The sequence below is a fragment of the Solanum verrucosum genome, unplaced genomic scaffold (assembly GCF_900185275.1).
Source record: "Solanum verrucosum unplaced genomic scaffold, falcon-dt-bn FXZP01000320.1, whole genome shotgun sequence".
Lineage (NCBI taxonomy): Eukaryota > Viridiplantae > Streptophyta > Magnoliopsida > Solanales > Solanaceae > Solanum > Solanum verrucosum.
In genome coordinates, this window is record NW_026019989.1 from 408963 (window position 1) to 428375 (window position 19413).

At 37.6% G+C, this 19413-nt stretch overlaps 1 protein-coding gene across 1 annotated transcript; it reads right to left on the bottom strand.

The window, feature by feature from the left end:
• Nucleotides 1–18157: 18157 nt before the first annotated feature.
• Nucleotides 18158–19085, bottom strand: LOC125819212 (uncharacterized). The gene is made up of 3 exons (XM_049498685.1): nt 18913–19085; nt 18531–18658; nt 18158–18387 (listed from the first exon to the last, which is right to left on the bottom strand). The coding sequence occupies exons 1-3, from the start codon at nt 19083–19085 to the stop codon at nt 18158–18160; spliced, it is 531 nt and encodes a 176-aa protein (XP_049354642.1).
• Nucleotides 19086–19413: the final 328 nt, after the last annotated feature.

Consider the following 19413-nt stretch of genomic DNA (forward strand, 5'->3'; position numbering starts at 1 on the left):
AGGTGCTCGAGTTCATTAATCTCCGGCAAGGGAGTATGAGTGTGAGGAAATACACTCTAAAGTTCACTCAATTTTCAAAGTATACTCCATCAATGGTTGCGGATTCAAGGGCTAGAATGAGAAACTTTGTATTAGGTGTGTCCTAAATGGTGAATAAAGAGTGTCGAACCGCCATGCTCATTCATGATATGGACATATCTCGTCTTATGGTGCATGCATAACAAATTTAGGAGGAAATACTTAAGGAAAAGTCTAGGGAGGTAAAAAGGGCTAGGACCGGTGATAAAAATTCTCTAATGCAAGGTCCGATGAACAAGGTTGTCCTAGATTTTGACAAAGGTTTTCCGGTCAAGATTCCTCTAATGCTCCTCCTAAGTTCAACAAAGATAAGGTGTCTAACCCTAAGCCTCAAGGAGGTAATGGTGGTGGATCTTCATTGCCTAGGCCTAATTGTACTAAGTGTGGGAAGAAGCACGATGGTAAGTGCCTAACTGGAACGGATGGTTGTTATGGTTGTGGTACTAGGGGTCACAAAATGAGGGATTTCCTGATTCTTATGGATAAAGGAAGAGAGGGCAAGCAAGCTACTCCTAGTGGTTTGGGTTCCAATGCTCCTAAGCAAAACTGTTTCTATGCTCTTCAGACTAGAGGTGAACAAGAGAGTTCTCCAGATGTTGTTACCGGTATGTTGAAAGTTTTCAAATTGATGTTTATGTTTTACTTGATTCTGGTGCTACCTTGTCTTATGTGATGCTATATATGGCTATGAAATTTGATGTGCTCTCTGATGTGTTGTTAGAACCTTTTTTTGTCTCTACTCTTGTTGGTGATTCTGTGATGGCTGAGATGTTCTATAGAAAATGCCCAATTTTCTTATCACATAGAGTTACTCTTGGTTGATTTGGTAGATCTAGATATGGTAGGTGTTGATTTCATCCTAGGGATGGATAAGTTGCACTCTTGTTACGCTTCTATTGATTGTAGAACCCGTGTAGTCAATTTTTTAGTTCCCGAATGAGCGTATCCGAGAGTGGATGGGGGAAAATCTATGCCAAAAGTTTCGGTTATTTCTTGTCTTAAGGCTAAGAAGATGAATTTTAAGGGTTGCATGTATCACCTAGTAAGGGTGAGGGAAATAGATTCTAGTGTTGACCAACTACAAAGAGCTAGTAACCTTTCTAAGATTGACCTTAGGTCGGGTTAGCACCAAATGAGGGTGTAAAATGATGATGTTTCAAAGATGGCTTTTAGAACCCGATATGGTAATTATGAGTTTGTGGTAAAGTTGTTCGGTTAGTAGACCCTACCAAGGGTAGAATTATGGTTTAAGATGGTTCAAGATCATTTTTTGTGACAGATGTGAAAGTTAAGAAAGGACTTGATCCGACCTTAGTAGAATTGAAAGAAGCGGTACTTAGAAATTCCGTTAAGGCTTTCTCCCAAGGGGGAGATGGTGTGCTTAGATAGCAAGGTCATTGTCAGTTCCTAATGTTAGTAATTTGGGTTTAGTTGAAAAATTCACCTATGAAGGATGTAATGAGGTTTGGTAAGAAAGGGAAGCTTAGTCCCCATTTTGTAGGCCCTTATGAGATTTTGAGACGTGTTGGCAAGGTTGCATATGAAGTTGATTTGCCTAATGAGTTGGCATCGGTGCATCCAGTTTTCCATGTCTTTATGTTGAAGATGTCTGTTGGTGATCCGACATCCATAGTCCTCTTAGAAGGGTTGGGATTTGATGAAAGTCTTTCTTATGAGGAAGTTCCGATTGAGATTTTTGACCGGCAAGTCAAGGAGTTGAGAAACAAGGAAGTTGTTTCCGTAAAGGTGTTGTGGAGGAATCATTTAGTTGAGAGTTCTACTTGGGAGGTTGAGGCTGATATGATGTCCCGTTATCCTCATCTCTTTTCTTCTACTCCTACTTTAGCTTGAGTTGATGAGTTCCTCATGGTTTGTTCTTTGTGTTGGAGTCATGTGTGTTATATATGGTCCATGATTTCCTTATGTTATGCATGTTCATGAGAAACTTGTGTTTTGAAAGAAAATGAGTTTATATGATTAATTTTCCTCATGTTGTTGTGCATTGATTATGAGTGCCTATGTGTTTCATGAGATGAATTGATGAACATGCTTTAGCTATGCTTTTTTAAAGTAAATTGCTTATAGGCTCCATGAGATTGTGTTGAGCATGCTTTTAGCTTGGAGAAGGTAGTTCCTCTTTGAACATGAGAAATGTTGAAATTTCATGCTTAATGGTTTTTTAGATGTAGTTCCTAATTTCTTGTGATGCATTGAGTATGTTTAGCTTGGAGATGAAGTTCCTCCTTGGTTGTGTGCATTTAGATGAGTTGCATGCATGATGGGCTGCTAGTTTTGAGTCGTTTCCATTAGAAGGGTTTCAAGAATCTCATTCGAGGATGAATTTCCCCAAGGGGGAGATATTGTAACACCTCGGAATCTAGTAGACTAAACTAGGGAAAAGTGAGGGCAAGAGACAAGAAAGAGGGCTAGGGTAGCCCACCTTCCACAACAACCACCACGGCCAGTCGTGAGGACCACAGCTCGTGGTGGGATAGGCAGTAGCCTCCCCAAAACTGCCCAAAGCAGCCTCCACCACATGAGTGCCTTGACGGCTCGTGGTGGTCACTACGGAACGTGGTGCCACTCGTGGAGTGGAGAAAGTAGCTAGGCTACATTTCCCTGAGGTAAGACCTACCCCACGAGCCACTTGACGGCTCGTGAAGGCCACCACGGTCATGGGAGGTGTTGTTAAAATGCCTTAGGTTCTTGGGGTTAGGGGAGAAACTAACCTAGCAAATGGTCCATGGACCACGAGGAGGACCACGGCTTGTGGGACCTCACGTGGTCATGTGACAGTGCACTGTAACTTAGGGGTTAATTTGACTTTTCCAGTTTTAATCAAAGTAACGCTATGTCATTTTGCCTAAGTCTAGGATCCCTATATAAGTCAATTTAACTCTAAAACTCACCCATTAAAGTCATTATTTCCAAAAACCCAAAAGAAATCCCCAAAGTTCTTCCTCTCAAATAATTCTCTCTCTAGAAACTTGAAGAAGAAGAAAGATATTCAAGTTAGGGCTCAAGAGCAGGCTTACATACTTCAATTTCTTTGGGTTTTGATATTAAAGTACAATATTTTTCATCCATGGATACCTTCCATCCATGGAGTTACCAAATTCCTCAATTTCAAAGATTAGAATTCCCCTATTAAGTTAGGCTTTTCATCAAATTACCATGGGTTCTCTAAATTGTTGATTTAAATGAGTGAATTATGATCTTTTATGCATGAATTGATGAATTACAATGCTTTATGATGAGTTCCCCCATGAACCCATGAGATCCCTATATTTGCAAGTTATGAACTATATGTTGTGGGATTTTGATATTCAAGGAGAATTTTATGAAATTAAGCATGTATTACTAGTTTTACATGAATTTATGATGAAATCCGTATCTAACCCATATTTTCTAAGAGTTGATGATTGAAATTGAGTTTTGACCTCAAGGAGGTAAATGGACTTATGCATTGTTTTATGAAATCTATGTGAATGTTTCAAGGGTGCTTTGAGAGTAAGGTACCAATGATGATGTTGTTGTTCTGTTGTTGAAACCACATTCTCATAAACACATAACTAGAATGATGTGAAAGGTATTCTCACATAGTAAGGATTCTTAGGTTGAAAGGCTTTCTCACCTAATTGAATCAAACATTAAAAGTGACCATGGATAGTGAAATGTTTTCTCGCGCATGATCTACGAAGCTATCTTAATGAACTAGTCCAAGGGGTACCTTTCCATGAGTAATGAAGTCAAGTAAGAAATGACTATTCCATGGGAATTTATGCTTAGCATCGAGTGGATATTGAATATGAGATGGAAGCTCTCACTTTAGTAGAGCCCAGGTTTCCAAAGTAATCTCATGAGATGGGAGCCGTCGCATTAGTAGAGGTCGGGTTTCTAGTAGCAATCTCGTTATCCTATAACTATGTTCCCACATAGGTTGATTATCTAGTGGATCCACTTAAGTTAGATGTTCTAGGTTCTACCTTAGGCAAGTAGAACCACTCTTTTTGGTGTGGAAGACACCGAGGGATCATGTTATACCTCACATGGTCTCTTGTCGGTTATGGCTACTTCCCCACCAGTAATAATGAGCTAAGGTTACTCAAGGAGTATCAAGTATGAGTTCAAAGGTTTTAAAGATGAAGTTAACTTGCATCGACCATGAATTATGACTTGTGTATTATAACTCTTTCATATGATTGTTTAGCTTGGTCAAATGCATGTCATGAAATGAAATGTTTGTTTTAGCATGTTTTACATGTTTTATGCATGGATATCAGACTTGGTACATTTTTTTGTACTAACACATACTCTTGCCTACATTTTTCCTAAATGTAGGGTCTTGCTTCGAAGACGGACTCTTATTATATAGTTTCTTTCATGTATTTTCTCTTTTGGACATGATGTATGGGCTAGGCCCAATTTCATTCTATTGTATTACATGGCTATAATGAGACAAGTGTATTAGACTTTCGTTTTGCTTTATAAAATATTTTGGACTTGGACTATTTGACTCTTATTGTTTTATTTCTTATGTTATGAGGACTAAGTAGCTTGTATGAAGTCCTTCAGGGTTCTATACGCCATGTTACATCTACGGGGTACCCCTAGGTCGTGACAAATCCACATCCCTCACCCTAAGTAGATGGTATACGCAACCCTTATTAATCATCTTTCTAGCTTAAAAACAAGAGACAAACAAACCCTTAGGCATAGAATTTCCCCTTTTCCACTCTAAGACATGATCATTTGGAAATTGAAACTTGACTACACGGGTTCTACAATCAATAGAAGCATAACATAAGTGTAGCCAATCCATATCAAGGATAACATCAAAATATAGCATATCAAGCTCTACCAAGTCATCCAAAGTAACTCTATGGGACAAAGAGACGGGACACTTTCTATAGACCTTCGTAGCCACAGTAGAATCACCAATAGGGGTAGAGACAGAAAAGAGATCTAACAACACATCCAAAAGAACATCAAACCTCATGGCCACATATGGCATCACAAAAGACAAGGTAGCACCGGGATCATGTAAAGTATAAACATCCAGTTGGAAAATTTTCAACATACCGGTAAAAACATCGGGAGAACCCTCTTGTTCACCACAAGTCTAAAGTGCATATAATTTGTTTTGCTTTGGAGCATTAGAACCTGAACCACTAGGAGGATCTTGCTTTCCCTCTCTTTCTTTAGCCGTAAGAATCTGGAAATCCCTCATCTTATGACCACTTTTACAACAACCGAAGAAACATTCCGTGTTGGCTAGGCACTTACCCTCGTGCTTCTTTCCACACCTAGAACAAGTAGACATAGGCAATGAAGATCCACTACCATCCCCTCCTTGAGGCTTACGTTTAGAGACCCTCTCTATATAAAACCTTGGAGGAGAATTGGAGGAACCTTGATCGGAAAACTTTTGTTAAAATCTTGGATGACCATATCCATCGGACCTTGCATGAGAGAAATTACCATCACCGATTTTAGCCCTCTTTGTCTCCGTAGACTTTCCCTTAAGTTTCTCCTCTTTGATCTGTTGAGCATGAACCATGAGACGATAAATGTCCATGTCATTAACAAGCATAGAGGTACGACATTCTTTAACCACCATTTCGAACAAACCCAAAATGAACTTACTCATCCTTGCCCTACAATTGGCAACCATTGTAGGAACATCTTTATATAATTGTGTGAAATTCAAAGCATATTCCTTCACACTCATACTTCCTTGACGAAGGTTAATGAACTCAAGCACCTTTTCCTTCCTTATTTCAAGGGTAAAGAACCTATCAAGGAAAGCAACCTTAAAATTCTCCCAATCGAGTGGACTCACATCTTCCAATCTACCTTCTTTCCATTGATCGAACCAAATTTAAGCAACACCCTTAAGTTGATAAGCAGCCAACTCCACCTTTTCTACTGGTGTCACTCCCATGATCATCAACACTTTGTAGACCTCATCAATGAACTCTTGAGGATCTTCCTCAACCTTGGAACCATGAAACTCCAGAGGATTCATTCTGGTGAAGTCCCTAACTCTAGATGCCATCGTAACCACATTTGGGTTTACGGGAACCGAAACCTCCCTATTGTCTTGGGCCATCATGGCTTGAGCCAATACTTGGAAAGCAGCCCTAAACTCTGCATTAGTCACTTGCTCGGCCAAAGGGTCGACCAGAGCTTGAGGATCTTGAGGAAGAGTTTCTTGTTCCACGTTCTCCCTCGCATTCCTTCTAGCATAAGCTTTTTGAGTAGTCATATCATGTAGAGCATCGAATAAGGATAACGAGAGAGACCTTCTAGAGTTAAACTCTATCGCATGACTTTAGAGTAATGAAGAAGTGAAGTTTCCTAAACATCCTATAGCCTCTCATTTATAAATGTGGTGCGCTTCACACTCATGAACAAGACTCTACTTGATGTGGCTTATTAGACATCCTAGTACCTTTCTAAACCTTGTGCTCTGATTACCAAGTTTATCACGACCCAAGATACCCCCTAGGCATAACATGGCATATAGGACCCCAAAAGACCCCACACAAGCCACTTGGCATTCATAACATAAGAAATAGAACAAAAGAGATAAAGAAGAACATTTCAAGTCCCAAAAGTTTTATAAAAGTAAAGCGGAATTCTAAACACTTGTCTCTTTAGCCATCTAGTACATAGGAATGAAATTAGGGCTAGCCCATACATCATGTTCAAAACTGAAAGCAAGAAAGAAAACCTGAAACAACGAAAAAAATCCGTCCTCGAAGCATGAGGACTCACCAAAGCTCAAAATCTCTCAAGTCAACTTCTAGCCACAAAATTGAGTACCCTGACTGTCGGACCCTAGATTTGGGGAAATATAGGCAAGAGTAAGTGTTAGTACAAAAAATGTACCATGTATGATAGTCATGCATATAAACTTTAGATCATGCTAAAATAGGACATTTCATGACATGCAATGACCAAGCTAGAATATGATATAAAAGGGTTAGAAAACATGAGTCGTAATACATGATCAATGCAAGCTAACATCTTTAAAACCTTTGAACATTTGTGAGATATTTCTTAAAGTAACCTTAGTTCATTATTATAGGAAGTAGCCTTAACCGAATAAGCGACCATGTGAGCTATAACATGATCCCACAGTGTCTCCCACACCGCAAAGTGTTGTCCTACATGCCAATGTAAGTACCATGAACTTCTAGCTTAGGTGGATCCACTAGCTAATGTATCATCCTATGGGGTACATAGGTAAGGGATAAGGAGATTGCCTCTAGAAACTCGACCTCTACTCACGGGAGAGCTTCCATCTCAATATCCTCTCGGTGCTAAACATAAATCCCACGAAATAGTCATATTCTTACTTGTTCTTATTATCCATGGAAGGGCACATCATCTTGCCAATCCAAGCTAGGTCTAAGTCATATATGGAAAGTTATCATTCAATAACCAATCCAAGCTATATTTCATTAGGATAGCTCCTTATCTTTTTCAACCTTAGAATCCTTACTATGTGAGAAAACTTTTAACAATCATACCCACTTTCAATCATCAACATCTAGAAAACATGCGTTAGACACGGGTTCATATAAATTCATCATAAATTCATGTAATCCTATGAATTTATGATTGATTTCATATAATCTTCTTTCATAATCCAAGACCCACATTATATGCTCATAACTTGGAAAACATGGGGATTACATGGTTTCATGGGTAATCATCATGAAATCATGGGATTAGCGCAATTCATGCATCATAGATCATAGATCAATCAATTAGATCAAAATTTGGAAAACCCATAACATAAAACAAAACTCTAACTCAATTGGGGAATTCTAGACTTTGAAAATGAGAGAATTTGGGAACTCCATGAATGGAAGGAATCCATGGATGAAAAATATCATACCTTAATTCCAAAAGCTTGCCTTCAATGGTGGAATTGGAGACTTGCCTTGAAATGCTAGGTTGAACCCTTCTTCATCAAGCTTTTAGAGACAGAAATGTTTTACAGAGGAAGAACTTGATCTTCTTTGGTAAATTTAAGAGAATGACTTGAATGGGTAAGTTTTGGGGTTAAAATCACTTATATAGGGGTTCTAGGTAAGGACAAAACAACATAGTATCAAGATAAATAATTAGGAAAAGACCCAACTGCCCTTAACTTACAGCTAACGCGAACCTCCAAATGGAGGCCCACACGAGCCATCAAGGACTTCACGGGACGTGGTGGCAGCCGTGGTACTTGACTAGTGGACTAGGGAAACTCTCTTTGCGGCCTTGCCCCTCAATGCCCACCTTGAGGAGTTGTCTACCTCTTCACGAGCCATTTGGGGGCTCGTGGGAGGAGGCTGCCTTAGGTAGCACACTACCTACTCCTTCAGGGCACCCTCACAAGTCGTGGTGCCTTTCAAGAGGCGTCTAAGGGCTCGTGGGAGGAGAGCCCATCTTGGCTAACCACTTGAGGGCTTCACGAGCATCACCACGAGTCGTGGTGCCCTTCACAGCCCGTGAGGGGCTCCATGAAAGGTGCCTTGGCTCTGTGGAGGGTTGGTGACCTCCCACTTGATTATCTTTTCTAGGTATCTTGATTTCAGGGTGTTACATGCCAGAAATGTGATATACCTTGTTGATGTATAGAACACCTCAACTAAGTGGATCCACTAAGCAATAACGATTCATCTAAAAAGTATAACCCTTTACCTGTGTTTGCATACATGGTTTATAAAATTTTGAGTTGTCTGAACTCATCCCCATAGCGATGCTCAATACTACTCCCAATAATATATTCATGCTCAAATGTATAAAACATACTCTTTCTCTGTTTTGAGGTAATTACTCAAAATTACCTCTTAGAAGAGGTAACTGCTCTGAAATATCTCTAAACTCATTAACTGATTTAGAAATCAATGTTTCTCTTTTCTCAATGTAAAAATTGATACCTTTTGGAATACCTAGTTCTGTTAAACTCTAACTCAACTCATATCTGAAAACTCTTTCTCAAAACTATATCAAAAATCATATTGTGATCTTATCATTAATGCCTCGGGAAGTCATACTGCATAACATTGATGGCATATCTAGATACCATACTACTTAAACATTGATGACATACTCGATTATCATACTAATCACGTTTTAAAACTCTTTCTCAAAACTCATCTTTGTTTTCTCATAAAATCAGTTTAAGACAAAAATATTTGCTTAAAAAGATTTTCAAAATAGGGTTCATGGTGAAATATAGACATGAACAAATCAACTCAAGGATCTCAATAACAATAGGAAAATCTCAATACTCAGAACTCAATAGTACTACTCATTTCAACAATACTCAATGAATAGGGTTCATGTTGAATTATAGACATGAACGACTCAACTCAAAAATCTCAATGCATAACATATAGAAATTCAATAATTAGGAATAGAATTTCAAGAAGTTTAGGAACTCAAGAACGCAAAATCAACTCATCTCAAGAATACTCAAATCTAATTATAGAACCTAGATTACTCTTTTACTGATTTGAAAATAGATGTAGGGTGTGAGGACGAACTAGTCCAACACTTTGATAGCCTTACATACCTGTAAGAACAAGTTTCTTGAAGAATCTTGAAAAAGATTGAAAGAATCTTGAATGGAAGTCTTCTACATTGATTTTTCCTTAAGGTTTTGCCTTAGGGTTTGAGAGAGGAGAGACTGTTGGATTAAGAGATAAACATCTGATTAGTTTGAGCCTTTAATTATTCAATAAATTAGTTTAGGATTTTCTTAGAGGTAAAAGACAAAAACAACCCTCTTTAATGTTTTCTCGCCGGCTAAATCGCCATTGCATTGTATCAGGTTACCAAAATGGTCATAACTTTTTACTCGAAACTCATATTGTTGCAAAATAGGTGGCATTTGAAAGAAGATTCAGATACCTTTAATTTGATAGTTTATGGGATACATAACTCTTTATATTTTAAGAGATATGGTTGTTCAAAGATGAGCAAAGTAGAATCTTACATCAAAACTTAATCGGTATGGAAGCTTTCAACTCAACTTTGTGATAGGGGATTCTAGTGACCTTAATTCAAATCCAAATTATTCTCACACTAAATTATTGAACTTTAAACATATGGGAAATTTAAGAATCACCCGGTCCAATCTTATTCTCAAACGAAGAATGGTTTGAGTCTTAACTTATAAATTTTTAGGGTGTTACAATATCTCCCCCTTGGGATCGTTAGTCCTCGAATGATGGTTTAACTGAGGATGGAAGGGAAAATAATTACTCTTACTATATTTCTGACTTCTGAATTTTTCTACTAACATAGGTGGAACTCATTCGTACTAAGGGTTTGTAACTGTCTATAGCACATAAGTCAAGAACGATATTGTTTTGAATATAGTAACACTCTATTTGAAGTTATCTTACATGAATCAAAGGAATCTGAGCATGAAGTAAGAATAAGACTATTTTTCCTTGAGCAATACAATTGCTAGCTTTGAAACGTAGAAATACCTCTAAGCCATTCCCTTCTTTATGAATACCGAACTTCATTAGCTGCAACTCATAACTCCTACAAGGATTTATGACTACTTTTACCCAGGTCTAAGTTAAAATGTCTGCTTTTACTGTGTTCAAGCCTAATCTCTAAATCACAAGATGCTAAAATGAGATGTTTATACTTATCCAAACCACAAGATTCAGGTTTCTATACCTCTATAGGGAATCTCATCCCAAAAATAATTCTCCTTATAACTGCCTTCAACCAACCTTGTGCCCATATAAAAAAACACCCAATGCATCATGCATTTGTCAACATGTTAACAACACACCATTTAATCCTAGTACTGTAACCACTCCATGGACTCCTACTAACCAAACCTTCAAAGAATTTTTCATTCTCTCATCATCTCTACCAACTGAAATTTCACACATTACTACCAGGAACCGACTAATTTCTCTCATCTAACTATTACTCATAGTAAAATACCATCTTATTCCTCCTCCACATTATAACTTTAGATGGAATAAGAAGACCACCACTATCACAATAAGAAACATCAACCCTTTTCTTTTAACATTAATCAACTACTATCGACAACATCACTATCAAAACTGAAAAGGATTACTTAAAAAGGCTTAGGGTGAAAATCATAAGTATGACTCATTCAAGATATTTGATATAAGAATATGCATGACATAACATTATGTTGTTAGCATTTAGAGTAAATCATGAATTCACAAAATTGAGAATACTATGAGATACGAGTGCTTATATGAATAGGTTCATATCATGAGGTTGATATACATAACTTTATGGAATAAGATTAAGATCAATAGGCTAAAGACTGTGTCCCTCATATTGGCAATTGATATGTCTGAACTGTATGAGCATAAGTCATGAACACTATTCTAATAAAAGAGACATCAACATGATGTTGTAACGACTGACTTTAAAGAATACACATATGAATGGATTGTGTAACACTATAACTCTTTCTGAAAACATCAGTTTATGATCCTGCACACTTGACTTCGTTTCTCGTCTTATCATCTCCCTGTTAGGTCTAAAGCTGATACTTTAAGCTTATGAATTTATTCCATCATATCTAAATTGTTCTACATTCCCTTTACTCTAATACTCGGGAAAAGGTTATCTCATGCCTATGGAACTCTCTATAAGCATGTACTAAGACTCCTTCTAACACCTCTTTCTAAGATGCTTCTCTAAACCTCTTCTCATTGGCTTATATGGCCACTTAATCTGACTGTTAATAATCCAACCCTCATCCTTGGCCTACCAATAACATCCTTTTATGTTTATATCAACCGAACTAGAGAAAACTTTGAACTATATTGAAGAGGCTCATCATTGACTATATTAAATCATTTCTTACAAACTCTTAAGGGTGATACATAATTCTTACATCAACCTACTCCACATTGACAACTCAATTATTCTATCTAGGCATACATGAAAACAATAAACTTAATTAGAACCTCGTTTGACTACATACGTTCTCAGGTACACCCCTTAATACTCTTGCTAATATAGTGACTTAGCCTCACTTCATTTCTCTCATCTAAAAGCCACAATACCACACTTGTACCGCTCACATTTACAGAAAAGTAGCACCTTAATTACTTACCTAATTTATGTCAAACCGACTAGATCATATCTCAAAACTAACATCACCACCCTCGTGGTACCATCCCTTTTTTTCACGACACTCATGTCGAATTCAAGTGTCTAGTACTAAACATGGGCAAAAACCACTTCTCATATACTACACTAACTTACAACTAGTAGATAGAATAAATAAAACACTAGATCCATATATATTTATGGAAAAATAGTCGATCTTTGCCTAATAGTCTATCTAATTACAACCTATCAACATATTCTCTTTGACAACCTAACTAATATTTACCAACTCACTATACATCATTCCCCAATTTATTCTATAACCCTGTGAATACCATGGCGCTCTGACTTCCAAAAATCATAAGACATGATTAGATCTATGACCTCATGAATACTCTATTCTTCTATTCAATAACTACACCTGGTCTTCACTAACACATTGACATAAACTCCTTTCTAGTTAAAGTATACTCTAACACATCCTAACATGTAACTATTCTTCTATCTTCTATCATGAAATCTACACAAACTCATAACTTCTTAGTCTACCAATAAGGGAAAACTCCTCATTTATAACTTATTGGGTGCATGACTGCAACAACATAATTTACCTCATCTATATCTCCCTTTCTTAGATTATTATATATTTTGCATTCAATCTTCTAACTCTGGGAACTTTTACCACTACTTCTTATAACATTGCAACTTATAATTAAATTTTCAAGTGAAATTACTACCCAAGATCTAAAACACACTTCATCATAAGGGTCTCACCTAAAACAAGGTTTAGAGAAGAGAGTCTGGGAGTACACCACTCTTTTAGCTCGAACACACGATGCAAATAAATAAGAGTGCATTTTTTTGAGTCTCAACACTTATGCTCACTCACAAGCTTCTCTCAATCCCCTCTGCAGTCTTATTACTTTATGATGATTTTTTGCTGAGAGTAACACATCCACGAGGATCTGGGCTTCGCTATTCAACTATCTTAAGTATGACGGGTAGTTGAATGGATTTGAGAGACGCACGTATATGAATAAGTTCCTTATGAAACAATTCCATTGCACTAGATCATGATTTATTAATGTGAGAAAACCTTTCACAATTTCATTGATGCTCATCTTAAATCAACCTAGATCATAGAACATGTTTTTTTCATAAATCATGCATAACATCATGAAAACATAATTCACAAGTTCCTAATTCCTTAATCAATTTATTCGTTTAAGAGTTCATTTTCAAAATCATGATCAATGCATGTGTTCATGTGATTTCAATTTGAATGCATGTAAATGATTTTAAACCTATCAAAATAATATAAAATTAAACAAATTGAATCCACATAATTTGAACCATGAAGGATTGAATGAAAACCTAATCAATTTAATGAAAGTGAACTTGGATAATTTAGAAACCTTGTGTCTCAATGGCTGTGTGGAACCCACTCATGATGAACTACATACCTTGAGGATTAAATCACAAAAGCAATGGAGGAATTGGAGACTTCATGCTTGGAAACCCTAACCTTCTTCATCACTTTGGGAGAGAATTGGAGGGGATGAATGTGGATGGGATTTAAGGGTTTGAATTATGAGAGAATTGGGGAACTTTCAAAGGGTGAAAGGCAGTTATAGGGCTTAAAATAAGGGTCAAAACGACATAGTATTGGCATTAGATGCATAGAAATAGATCGAAATACCCTTACAAATAATTGTCGGATGGTTCTACAGTTTTGACCTATTGTCCATAGAATTTTCTACGACCCATACTAGTCAACCGTACAACCACCTTAAAATACCCAAATTCACTTCACTTCCCATGAGACTTTTCTATGGTCTGTCTAAAAGCCTACAGTCTGTAGACCTCATCCGTAGAACTCAAGTTCAACTCAAAAATCTCAATAAATCTGGAACCTTTTATGACACACATTCTATGACCTATAGAACAATTGAAGACCCTTCAAATCTTTCCCTAGAACTGAGGTCTTAAAACAAATCTCTGAATCCATCTTACGAGTCCTCTCTACGGCTCGTGCAAATTCTTACAGTTCAACCTGTTCATTCATAGTTCAAATTTCATAAACTTGAATTTTCAAAAACTCCACTCAAGGTCTATGACTTCCTTCCTACAGCCATTAGGACTTTCTATGATCAGTAGATAGGACTCGTAGATCTTTCTTTAGTTCCAAAAATCTGACTTTTCATTTTCTTTTTGACTTTCCAATTTTCAAGGTGTTACATGTCTTAGGGTGTCTAAAATTTGCATTTAGTAGAGTCTTGTTCATGGATGTGAAGGGCTCCATATTTATGTGAGAGGCAATGAAATATTTAAGAATACTTGACTTCTTTCATACCCTTAGTCCTGCAATAGAGTGAAACTCTAGTAAGTTTCCTTCTAACTCATGCTATATACATTTTCGACATCATGCCTCCAAAAGAGCTTGTGTATCAGAATGTAGAGCCACAAGAACCTCTGGCTCCACTTGACCCTTTGGTTAAATTGGTCACTCATGCCAAGTTTAGGAATTCTTTTTAAGTACTACTATAAGCCATGATGCTTAAAATTATTAAGAATTTGTATCCCCATGAACCCAAATGTTGGCACAACTTCTACCAGAGTCAGAGACCTCACTTTGATGAACCCTCTAGAATTTCATAGTTAAAAAGTTGACGAGGATCCTTAAGAATTAATTCAGGGTATTCATAAGTTCTTGAGATTATTGGTGTCACTCTAGTCGAAAGTGCAGCTTTGGTCACTTATCAATTGAATGGAGTTTCTCATAATTGGTTTAAATAATGGAAAGAGGGAAGGGCAACTATTGCAAGCCCATAGGATCGGGAAAAGTTTAAGGGTTCTTTTGTAGACATGTTTCCTTCTTGAGATGAGAAAGGCTAAGGTGCAAGAATTCATTTATTTGAGGCAAGGTAACATGGGCGTGAAGGTGTATGCTTTGAAATTTATTCAACTCTCCAAGTATGCTTAGGCTATGGTGGTTGACTCTAGGACCCGCATGAGAAAGTTTGTTTTTGATGTTTTAAAGATGGTGGTGAAGAGTGTGGGGATGCTTTCATGATAAAAAAATGGATAACTCTAGGTTGATGACCCATGCTCAAAAAATTGAGGAAGAGAAGATTAAAGAGAGTGTTTGCAAGAACAAAAGAGCTCATATCGATAGTGTTGACTACTCTCATTTGAGATCCAATGGTTGTGGTCATTCTCAATTTAATCAAAGGTATACTGCCCAACACAACTTCTGGTAGTGCTCCAGTACTGAAATTCAATAAAATTAGAGTGCCAAACTCTAAGTCTCAAAGTAGTGTTTCTAGTGGACATTCTCTCGCTGCTTGTCAAAAGTATGGAAAAAACCATCCAGGAGAGTGCATGGTTGGTACTGGTTGTTGCTACGGATGTGGTAAGACTTACCACATATTGAGGGATTGTCCATAGGCAATTAGCTAAGGTAGAGTTGGTTTTTCCATACTCAGCCTAACACTTTATTAGGTCATTTGACTTAGCAGGGTACCCTATGTTGCACTAGTAGCGGACAGAATCAGAATATATTCTCTGCCCTTTAGACTCGACAAGATATGGAGGATTTCCCTAATGTGGTCACTGGTATGTTACGAGTCATTCGATTTGATGTTTAAGCCTTATTTGACGCAGGAGCGACACTTTCCTTCGTGATTCTTGTTTCAATGAAATTTGGTGTTAATCTCGAAATTCTATTAGAACAATTATCAGTCTCTACTTCTGTTGGTGAGTCAATTTTATCTAAATGGGTGTACAGAAATTACCTGCTCCCAGTATTTTAGAAAACCACATCAATTGATCTAGTAGAGTTAGATATGCTTGACTTTGATGTCATTCTTGATATTGAATGGCTTCATGCATATTATGCCTTAGTTGGCTATAGAACAATAATTATAAAATGTAAGTTTCTGAATGAACTTGTCATTGAATTGAAGGGTAGTACCTGAGCGCCCACTGGTCAATTTATCTCGTGCCTTAAGGCTAGCATATGGTTTCTATAGGTTGTATCTATGATTTAGTTTGGGTTAAAGGAACAAATTCTGAAACCCCAACTCTTAAGTCAGCTCTTGAAGTGAATGAATTCATAAAAGTGTTTCCTAACGATTGATATATCGTGAGTTTACGGTATTTTTAATGCATTATACTTGATGTTTGTGTGAGTCATGGGCATTTTGTTATTAGATATGATGGTGTTCGGTACAATTTTGCAGGAAGTTAAATATAGTTGAACCCTGAACCCCGAACCCCAAACCCCAAACCTCGAACCCTGAAACCCAAACCCTAAACTGTAAACCCTAAACCCTAAACTGCATAAAGACACATCCTAACCCAGCATCACAATAAACAAAGAACCCATTCATTCCTTCTGATAAAGACAATACTGGAGTGGAAGTAATTTTGTCGCTCAATTCATGGAAACTCTTCTCACATGCTTCCAAATATGAACTTAACCTTCTTTTGGTTTAATTCAATCGAGAGACAATCAAAGAAAACCCTTCAACAAACCTTCGATAGTAACCGGCTAAACCCAAGAAACTTCTAATATCAGAAGGGGATAAAGGTCTAGGTCAACTCTTAACCACATCTGCCTTCTTAGGATCTACCTCAATTCCCTTACCAGAAATAAGGTGGCCAACAAAAGCCACGGACCTTAACAAAAACTCACATTTACTAGGCTTTGCAAAGAGTATTTGGTCCTTGGGTACTTGCAACACAATCCTCAAATGATTGGTATGTTCATTTTCACTCCTTGAGTAGATTAAGATGTCATCGATAAACACAATCACAAGCATGTCGAGGTATTAGATATACACCCTATTCATCAAATCCATAAATGCGGCTGGAGCATTGGTCAACCCAAAGGACATCACCGAGAAATCATAATGATCATATAGAGTTTGAAAAGCTATCTTCGGAATGTCATCTTTGTTTACCCTCAATTGGTGGTAACCCGACTGAAGGTCAATCTTAGGAAGTAACTTACTCCTTGAAGTTGATCAAAAAATCATATATCCTTGGGAGAGGATGTCATTCTTAACGGTAACGTTGTTCAATTACTGGTAGTCAATACACATACGGATCGAACCATCATTCTTTCTAACAACCAAAACTGGAGCACCCCATGGAGAGATACTCAGTCGGATGAAACTCGTATCCAATCTTTCAATCTCTCTTTTAATTCCTTAAGTTCTGCTTAATCCATTCGGTTAGGAAGAATAGAGATAGGTTACGTGTTTGGGAGAAGGTCAATATTGAAGCCTATTTCTCTTTCGAGAAGAACACTGGGTGAATCATTGGGGAACACTTTTGGAAACTCGTTAACAACAGGGACCGACTAAAGAGTAGGGGTTTTGGAATTCATATCTCAAACCCGAACAAAATGGAATATGCAACCCTTAGAAATCATCTTTCTAGCTTTAAGACATGAAACAAACTAACTTTAGGAATAGAATTTCCCCCTTTCCATTCTAGGATGGGTTCATTTGAAAACTGAAACTTCATAACACAGGTTCTACAATCAATAGAAGCATAACATGAATGAAACCAATCCATACCAAAGATAACATCAAAGTCTAGCATATCAAGCTCTACAGTAGCAACATGAGTGCCTCTATGGGATAAGGATATGGGACACCTTCTATAAACTCTCTTAGCCACAACAGATTCACCAATAAAAGTAGAGACAGAAAAGGTATCTGACAACACATCTGAAAGAATATCAAATCTCATGGCAACATATGACATCTTAAAAGACAAGGTAGCACCGGGGTCAAGTAAAGCATAAACATCGAGTTGGAAGACTTTCAACATATCGGTAACCACATCGAGAGAACCCTCTTTCCCATGATGAGTCTGAAGTGCATAGAATTGGTTTTGCTTCTGATTGATTACCTCTAGAATCTGAATAAGGATAGCGTTAAGCCCATCGATGATCATCTCCTTCATTCTTAGCAACTGAGGGACAATCCCTTATCTTGTGTGTCTTGCCACAACCAAAATATGCATTAGAACCAGCTAGACATTTACCCTCGTGCTTCCTTTCACACTTAGCACAAGTAGACAATGAAGACCCACTACCATTTCTTTCTTGAGGCTTAGGGTTAGAAACCCTATCTTTATTGAACCTAGGAGAAACCTTAGAGGATCCTTAACCGGAAAATTTATCGGAACTTAGAACAACCATGTATGTCAGACCTGGAATGTGAAAAGTCACCATCACATGTCTTGGGCCTCTTTGACTCCCTAGACCTTTCCTTGAGTTTCTCCTCTTCAATTTGTTGAGTATGTACCATGAGACAAAATGTCCATATCAATTATAAGCATAGAGGTACGGCATTCCTTAACCACAATTGCAAACACACCCAAAACAAACTTACTCATTCTTGCCCTAGGATCAACAACCATAGCAGGAGCATACCTAGACAATTGTGTGAACTTCAAAGTATATTCTTTCACACTCATATGTCCTTGACGAAGGTTGATGAATTCAAGTATCTGTGCCTCCCTCATCCAAGGAGAAAGAACATATCAGGGAAAGCAACGTTAATTTTTTTTTAATCGGGAGGACCCCCATCAACCACTCTCCCTTCCTTCCATTGGTTGAACCAAACTAGAGCAACACCCTTAATTTTGTAAGAGGCCAATTCCACCTTTTCCACTAGTGTCACTCACATGATCATCAACACTTCATACACTTTATCAATGAATTCTTGAGGATCTTCCTCAACCATAGAATCATGAAATTCCGAAGGATTCATTCTAGTGAAGTCTCTCACTCTAGTTGCCGTCGTACCCACATTTGGGTTTACGGGGACCACAACCTCCCTGTTGGCTTGAGCCGTCATAGTTTGAGCTCCAACACTTGAAAAACAACCCTAAACTCTGCATTAGTCACTTGTTCAGTCAATGGGTCGACTAGAACTTGAGGAGCATGCGCAGGAGCGTGTTGTTCCACATTCTCATTCACATTCCTCCTAACGTATGATCATCGAGGGGCCATTACCTGAAAAGCATCGGATCAGGATTAGGAGAAAGGACATATAGAGTTACACTCTATTGCACGACTTAGAGTTATAAAGGAATTGAAGTTTCCTAATCATCTTATAGCTTCTTATTCATAAATGTGGTGCACTTCACACTTATGAACAAGAATCTACTCAACGTGGCTAATGA

Coding starts and splice junctions, on each gene's coding strand:
- LOC125819212 (XM_049498685.1), bottom strand. CDS start 19,085: ATGACGGCTCAAGCCAACAGGGAGGTTGTGGTCCCCGTAAACCCAAAT. Junction 18,659..18,912: donor TATGAAGTGTTGATGATCAT/GTGAGTGACACT, acceptor ACAATTGTCTAG/GTATGCTCCTGCTATGGTTG. Junction 18,388..18,530: donor TATGGACATTTTGTCTCATG/GTACATACTCAA, acceptor TTTCCGGTTAAG/GATCCTCTAAGGTTTCTCCT.